This window comes from Equus caballus, chromosome 3 (assembly GCF_041296265.1).
Source record: "Equus caballus isolate H_3958 breed thoroughbred chromosome 3, TB-T2T, whole genome shotgun sequence".
In the NCBI taxonomy this organism is placed as follows: Eukaryota; Metazoa; Chordata; class Mammalia; order Perissodactyla; family Equidae; genus Equus; species Equus caballus.
In genome coordinates this window covers 115442440-115450760 of record NC_091686.1, presented here as the reverse complement: position 1 = coordinate 115450760, position 8321 = coordinate 115442440, and the positions used below count along the sequence as shown (strand labels likewise).

Genomic DNA, 8321 nt, shown 5'->3' with positions numbered 1-8321 from the left:
AAACTACCCTCTTAGGAAGCAATCACAAACAACTGACATTTTCAGCAGGGGGGAAAAATCGACCCCTCCCCGCCAAAAGAACCCCTCAGTGTTGGCGATCTCTGGAGAGAGGAAGAGAAGAGATTCTCACATTATTAAAAATGTTCTAACTTTCTGCAAGAAAAAAATCATTCATGATTAATAATGAAATAAAATGGAATGTTTAAACTTGTCAAAAAGGAACAAAACGATTTCAGACACCATTTGGAGGGTAGTTGGACATGGGGGAGGCGTGCCTGTCCTGGGGGCCTCTGCCTTTCCCTTCACGTTTCGCTGTTTTAGATGCGGGAACTGTTTTGTAAAGCTTATCGGTCTGTCCCCGCGGGGCCGAGGGGCTGCTACCCCTTTGAGGCCTGGGGCTCCGGAGGCTGGTCAAGGTCGCGGGCTGGAGAGGAGGGCGAGTTGGCCTATCCGCTCCCGGTGAAATTGAAAGTAGCGGGGACCGGGGTTTCTGCGTTTCCCGGCTCGGCAGCGGCCTGGAGGCCTCAGCGCGGGCGATGTGGCATTAACTCTTCCTTGCTCGCCCTGGACCGGCATGAGGGGAGGGTAGTGGTGGGCATTTTGCTCCGATGAATCCGTCGCCTCCGGGGGAGTCTTGAAAGGCCAGCGGGGCGTGTTCGTCTGTAAAATGGGGTAATAAATAACCCTCCCCCTGCCCTCCTCTGTTCCCAGAGTGGGCTTCTGTGCGGATCAAATGACTCCATGTCATCGAGGGAGTGGAAGCGCTTTGGAACAAGGGGGTCAAAGCGCAGGTGACCCTCCCAGTGAGACACTTCATTATCGCCTCCTTCGCCCCTAATCGCTTCAGAATTTCAGGGAGAGTTTTTGCTAGCCTATTCTCAAAACGAAATAAAGACACGATCACTTAGAGAAACGCTCAGAAAATCGAAAGCAGAGAGGATTGGAGCAGGTGGAGGGGTCAGCAGGTCAGGATGGAGGACAGAAATTGGCTGCGGGTTCAGCTACGGGCGCTTCCTAGACTCTGAAACCAACGCCTGCGAGAAAAAAGGGCATCGGAGAAATTTGCTCGCGATTCAGTGGGAATCGTCTGTGACTCCTGCAAAGTCCCTGAAATCGCGATTCCCTCAGCCGCCCAGGTTTAAACTCTGCTTGCGCGGTGGGCAACAGGGCCACTTGCAGGAGGGGTGAGGCGGCCTCGGTCCAGGACTGAAATATCTGAGCCCCAGATATTTCCCACGTTAATGATTTCCCCAAAGCCAGACGGACAGAGGCTCAGAGAAAACACTGCTTCCAGCAGGGCATGTTAAACTAAGAGTTTATAAATTAAAGGAAAAAAATACAGCGAATAGAGCTTCCAAACTTCACAAATCTTTTTTTTACAGTTAATACTCTAGTTGAGTGCACAGTGCCCTTAAGGAGGCGAAAAGCGGCGAGGTTGACACACCTGTCCTAGGGGCAGGGACAGGGATGGGAGAATCCCCGGTCAGGACGCAGGAGGCGCGGAGAGCGGACGCTAGAGACAGAGGGCCCGGCAGTACTGCGGAGGACGCCACGGAAAGGCTGGACAGGGGTATTCACATTGAATACAAAAATAACCGTCATTTGTATACAAACAACTGGAAAGTGCTACAAGTTTTAACGTCCTTTAAAAAATAAAAAGAAATAAAGGAAAGTTTCTGCGAAGGGCTGCCCGGGTTTGCTCTCTCCTGGTTGGGGGCTCCCTGGCCCACCGTTGCTCCTGGCCCTGGACCTCCGAGAGGGAAGATTCCGGTCCCCTGCCCTGCCCTGTGCTCGGAGGCTCCCTTCCTTACATTCAGCACCCAGTTGGGCGCCCCTACCCGAGCTCTCAAGCCGGGGAGGGGTGGGACGGAGGGCCGAAAACCAAACCCCTCACGGTTCAAATCAACCCATGGCCTGGTTCCTTGGGGTTGCCAGGGTTCTGCACCCCTTTGTTACAAACGCAATTCCCAAAACTAGCAGATATGTAGATACACATAGATTGGTAACATGGATACCATGAACTCGTGTGGCCTAGCGCACGAAGCTCCCGGCAGGCCTGAAATTCTGGGGATTCAGGCTATGTGGTTTCCAGGAGTTCTCTCCGCTCCGGGGGAACGCCATCCCCAGGCAGACACAATCCAAATCCAACATTGTGGTAATAAATAATGTCCAAGGGCTTCCAGGCAGGTGAGCGGGGAGCAGGGCCCCTAGGCCATAAGGGTGCCTCTGTTCAAACTAGAAAAAGGCGCCCCCTCTGGGCAGACTCAGTCCCGCTGCCAGGGCGCACGTCCCGGATAACAGAGCCAGGGCTGGATTTCAGCCTCCACTTGCCCCCTCGGCGGGGCGCCCCTGCACAGAGCACAACCTGCATAGCCGTCAGCGGCCGTCTGGAGCTGGAGCGCGGGGATCATTCGCTGCCTCGCCCCAGGCCGGCTCACTGGGTGCCCGCGGCGGCTGCGCACGTGGAGAGTGCCCAGCCAGGGAGGCAGTAGTAAGGATAATAAAAGGAGGGCTGCAGTGGCAGCAGCGAGGGTGGCCGCAGCACCTCTCCAGGCAGATACTGTCTCTGGTCGTCGCGCACCAGCACTTTCACCGCCACCTTCTTGGCGGCGGGTGCGGAGGCCAGCAGGTCGGCAGCCATCTGCCGACGCTTGGTCTTGTAGCGACGGTTCTGGAACCAGATCTTCACCTGCGTCTCTGTGAGCTTCAGCGACGCGGCCAGATCTGCGCGCTCGGGCCCAGACAGGTAGCGCTGGTGGTTGAAGCGGCGCTCCAGCTCGAAGACTTGCGCGTGGGAGAAGGCGGCCCGCGAGCGCTTCTTGCGCGGCTTGGGCGCCGCGGGCTCCTCCTCCTCCTCCGCGCCGCCCGCCGGCCCGCCGCCGCCGCCGCCGGCTCCAGGGCACAGTGCGGACACGCGTGCGCTTCCGGGGCCAACACCGTCGTCCTCGGCTCTCGGGCTGCGGTCGCCTGCGGAGCCCAGTGGGAACAGAAATAAGAGACTGTCAGCGCCGCAGAGGAATGAGGTCCTGCCTCAACTGCGGGGGTGGGGGAAAGAGTGGCAGGCGGAAATACGCTTTGATCCCACAAGAGCGGTTGGGAGGGCCTAGAGGCTGCGGGTTCTGGAGACAAGTCTCAGAACCCTGTCCCACTCGCTTCCGGCATCCAGGCCTGTCCCATACAGGCAACGGACTCAGCCGCTGTATCAAATGCTGTGCGGCAGAGATCTAGCTCCCTGCCCTCTCTGGGCCCAAGGTTCGCCTCAGTAACATGGGACACTGGGACTGAGCATCCTCGAAAGCCTTCCCGGCTCTCAGAGCTGAACCCTGGGGGGGTCTAGATTGCTTTTCGTTTTCCCTCCTTGGGTTCACCCCCTCCCCGCATTCATGCTCTCTCTCTCTCACACACACACACACACTCGCACACACGCATTGTCTCAGCACACACGCATCGGCCTCACGTAAAGCGAAGGTGGGGGGACAGATCCTGAAAAAGAAGTATGCGGAGTCTTCCACCCCCAGCCATCTGGAATTGCTGCGAAGGCTGTGGCAATAGGCGGTGCCAAGGCCTTGGGTGGGCTTCTCTCTCTCTCTTCGCAAGGAAATGAGAGGAGGGCTGGGGATTGGGGGTAAAGAGGGGAGCGGTGCCCCTGCTTGAAGTCCTGGGACACTAAACTGACGCCAGCTTCGGGGGCCTCTCCCCGTTCTCCTGCAACACCCTAGCAGAGAGGTCCCGCGTTTGGCTTGTGGCAGATACTGTTTCCTTGGGACCAGCGTGAGGCCTACAGAAGCGTCCACCCCACTGGGGCAGGCACAGGCGTCTTCTGATCAAATGACGAGCTGGCCTGTGGCTGAGGACGTCCCTCTCTCGGCTGCGTCTGGGCTGACCTAAATCAAGCCCTTCTGCCTTCAGCTGGCCGCTGGGTTTGCCTCCAGTTCTTAAGTGCTCACCCCAGGGCAGCCTTCCCGGCCCTGGGATCTGGGAAAGCTGAACAAGCCCTCCTCCCAAAGCCCGGGCTGGGCAGATCCTCGGCCTCCGGCCCACTAGGAGGTATAGTTCACTCCCTATCCTTGAGCTCAGGGGCCCGACCCTGGGACCTTCAGCCGGGAGCACCTCTCCTCTCTGGGCCAGGGCCCGGGCACTGGCTACCCGAGGTCTCTTGGCTGATTTGGGGGATTTGGAGACAGACACAACCGAAGGCACTGACAAGGGACTCAAAGCCAGGCTGCAGTGGTTCTCTCCAGTCCGGTCTAGAGTACACTGCCCCAGGACGTCTCAGGCCTCGCTCCAGGACGCAGGGCGCTGAGGACTTGCTTGGTCCTCTCTCGGGCTCAGTTCCCGGAGGATTAGAGCAGCCTGCGCTGGAGCGCAGCGCTTCGCGTCTCGGCCAGCCCCCGGGCCCCAGGGCGCAGGGTGCTCACAGCAGACCTACCCCACTCGGCGAGGTTGCCCTTTTTGCCCAGCCCCTCAGCCCGGCCCCCTTCCCAGCGAAGCCTCAGCAGACCTGAGACGCTGGCCGACATCTCGCTGTCGCTTCGGCCCGCGGCTTCTTCCTCCAGTTCCTTGGCGGCGGGCAGCTCGCAGACCGGCTGGCCAAGGCCCAGGTTCCCCCCCGCACGGCCTGTCCCGCTGGCCCCCGGCGCATCCGCGCAGCGCCGCCCGCCCTCGTTCTCCTCGCTCAGCGCAGAGTCCGAGTCCCAGCCTCCAGGGCTCTCCGCGGTCCGCCCCGCAGCCGTTCTAGTCCCGGCAGGCGACGCCAGTAGAGAGTCTTCGGCGCCCCCCAGCACACCCGCCTCTGTTTCCCCAAAAAGCCGCCAGCAGCAGACAGCGGGCGGCGCAGCCACTGCCACCGCTGTGCCCCCGAGTACCGGGCGCCCCTCCGGCGCAGGTAGCCCGCCGCGCTCCTCTTTCTTGTTGAGGATCGCCTGGATGGAGAAGGGCGTCAAGGTGTTGGCGCCGCGTACAGCCATCTGAGCCGCGGGCCGAAGCGGCCGGGCGGGCGGGCGGCTGGGGCGCGGGGCAGCTCCGAGCTGGACGGAGCGCGCGAGCCGCCGCAGCGCGAGTGAGTCCCGCGCGCGAGGCCCCTGCAGCCCTCTCCTGCGCGGCCCAGCAGCCCCCGCCCCCCTCTGGCCCAGGATCAGCGCCGACCCTCACCCCCACTTCCGAGGCCCACCCCGCCCGGAGACCCCCTCCCCCCAATCCAGCGCCAGACGCTCTCCTTTCGCAGCTCAGCTGGATTATCTCATCGCCTCGCGCCCCTAGGGGCGGGCGGGGGTCTGCCCCTGGGAGGACGTGGGGGGAGGATCAGCGGCGGCCCCTCCGCGGCTGCAGTCCCCTCCTGAGTGCCTCCGGGGCGCACGGCCGTAGTCACTTTTTCTTTGCGCCTCTGTCTCTTCCTCGCCTGCAGGATTTCGCTCCTGGCTTTTCTTCTCCCTTCCCTGCTGGGTCGGCTCTTCCGGAGCCCACCCCTGGTCGCAGCGGCGGCGGCGACAGCAGCCGCTGGATTCCGAGAGGCGCGGGGCACCTTTTTACCCCCTGCCCTGGTTTTATCTGTTTCTTCTCTCTTTCGTTCCTCGGCGTTCCACGGTACCCCCTCCCGCTCGGGTGTCATTCCTCACCGCTGAGTGACAGCCTCAAGCCACGCCCCCTCCCTGGGCCGTCCAGGGCGCTCCCAGCCTTCCATTGGCTGGCTCCAGCTAGGCGACGTTGACTCCAACAGACAAAACTGGGCACTTTGAGCAGAGAAAGTCAGGGTCTGACTTAACTCCTTCACTCCCAAGCCTGGTCCTCGAAGCATCCTCCGGCAACAGGGAGATTCACTTACCCAGACTCGCTGCCCGAGAAACCACGTTTCTTCCCTCTGCAGACATATCCACCTATTCCACCGCTTTTATGAAACACGCTATTTCGTTGCGTCAGAATCTGAGGGGAAAATCCAAGATGACGCTGTTCCATAAATCGCGCGCGTGGTCTTTTTCTCTAGGAAGGTTCATTGATAGGAAGAATAAAATGCGCTTTTTCCCCCCTTACAATTTCGCGGCTTCCTCACTGCTAATTCTTTTCGCTAAAATAATCAGTTACTTAAAATTATTCGAGGAATATTTTTGTTTTCTCATCGTATTTTATTTGATTCGATTTCTATAGAGGAATTAAAAAGAAAAAGACGGTACACTTAGAACCAAAGTCACACGAGAAATTGGAAGGCATCTTTGGGAGAGTTTCTGGAAATTGCATGATCTTTTCCCTGGGTGGTCAATACTGAATTTAATTGGAGTTTGTTAAATTTTACACCAGGAAGAAAGAAAAAGACTTTCTATTTGTTCTTTAAATATTCTGTTACTTGTGAGTGGAATAAGATTAGAAAAAGATATGTGTTTGTTTAAAAGATATCTGGGAATTACCATAGCAATGATCTCAAACTGACGACATTAAATGCTCTTAGAAAAATAAGAAATGCATTGTTTTATGTAATAGAAGGAGCCAAACTAAGAAACAGAAATATTATGGGTATATCAAAACATTTGTTACTCATTTACGTTATTTATTTTTAAATAAAAAATTTACTCAGGTAATATACTTTACTATCTTCCATAAATTTTACCAGGGGTTTAACCTAACACCAAAAACACAGCTTTAACCATTAAGTAAGTTTAAAGAACTGTGATTTTAACTTAGTAAATTGCTGGGGTTAGTGTTTTTGATGTCACTAAAATAAATAACATTTCCCATTGTTTCTTTCTTTTTGGTGGTTCTTGTTCTGCACCGCAAACTGAAATACACCCACTGTTTACCGTTTTCAGTCTCAGTGTGTGTGTGTGGGGGGGCCTTTGCAGCATCTGTACTTTCCAGTATTTCAGCCACATGATGGTTTTTTGCATCCCCAGTACACTACAGTGCAGATCTGGTAGTGTATTGGGGGGAAAAACTTACGATTGAGGAGGTCATTGCCCTTGAAAGCTATTTAAGGTTACATCAGTTGTGAGGGAAAGCTGTTTAAATTTGGTGTCAGTATCCAGCAATCGTAAGGAAGGAGACGCTCTTCAGGCCAGGAGGGCAACAGAACAGAATGCTTACGAGGTTTCAAAAGAAAGCGGGTTCTTTCCTTCCTCCCTGTGATCTTTACTTATTCTTCGAATTACCCCCTCCCCACCACCCTAGACAATTTGTCGTTATTCTCTGGGGGCAAGTGCAGGAGGAGATTGGCACAGATCGCCCAGAAAGTGAGAGATGGGCAGGTGTGAACCGTGTGTTGCAGACAGCTATCCATTTGTGGGGTTAGGACTTGGTGTGACAAATAATAGAGTGAGTTCCGGACACATGGACAGGGAGAGATGTTTGCAAGTTGAGTGACCGAGTATTAAAGTAAGTTTGGGGGCTATACAAAGACTTACTTGAAAATAATAACCACCATTTAGTTGCCCCTTCAAACGGTAGGATATGTCCTTTGCCACAGGCTTGGGCCGAGGATTTTAAAGGATGGACAGATGCGGTTCGGTGATTTTGAGTTGTCCGGGATTTTTTTTTTTTTTTTTTTTTTTGCGTGCCTGGAGTGTAAGAAAGTGGCTGCATTACGAGTCTTCGGGAGGCGCACAGCGAGAAAGGTTCGTGTCATCTCGGGCAACTGCTGCAGTTACTCGATCCTTAGGTCTGGTGAACAGCTGCAGGCAGGGCCAGGAGCTGGGTGTTGGCGGAGGATAAACACACCGGTCAAGAGCTACAACTAGAAGCTGCTCCTAATAGGGATTGGGTGGGGATGAAAAGGCTCTAGGAGACTGTGAGCGGAGGTGGACGGATGCAGAGATTTCCCTGGGTACGTGCAGAGTCAAGGCCGGTGAGTGGGTGTGTGTGGCCAGGGCTCAGCATGTCCTCGCGTAGCGCAAGGCCGGAGATCGGCTGGCACAGGGGCGCGGACGCTCCGGGGCCCACCTTCCAGCCCATTGACGGTAATTGCTCCAGGTGTGGCCAAGAGCTCCTGGAACCCCGCGACTGCCCGACACCGCCTGACGTTCAGTTGGCGCCGCGCTCTGGCCTGGGCCAGCCCCGGGAATCGGCGGAGCCGGGGAGCCCCGGCGCGGGGCTCGATCCACGCTTGTGCCTTCCTCCCGGGCCCCTCGCCCTGCTCTTTCCTAGTCTTCTTCTCCTCCTCTGTTTCTTTCTTCCCAAGTCTTCTTTCTTGTCCGCAGTTTGGTTCCCGCGCGCCCCCTACGCGCCGCGCCCTCCCAGCCCCGGAACAGCCCGGGTCCGAGGCGCTGCTGGGCGGTGAGGCTTCCACGGGCCGCGGGCAGAGCGTGGGGTGAGGGTGGGAGAGCCAAGGGGGTCCCGGA

At 56.8% G+C, this 8321-nt stretch overlaps 1 protein-coding gene across 1 annotated transcript; it reads right to left on the bottom strand.

The window, feature by feature from the left end:
* Positions 1-1306: 1306 nt before the first annotated feature.
* On the bottom strand, positions 1307-5579 carry NKX3-2 (NK3 homeobox 2). Its single transcript, XM_001498981.7, has 2 exons — positions 4502-5579; positions 1307-2967 (listed from the first exon to the last, which is right to left on the bottom strand). Exons 1-2 carry the CDS (start codon positions 4965-4967, stop codon positions 2435-2437), a joined length of 999 nt encoding a protein of 332 aa, XP_001499031.6. The 5' UTR covers positions 4968-5579; the 3' UTR covers positions 1307-2434.
* Positions 5580-8321: the final 2742 nt, after the last annotated feature.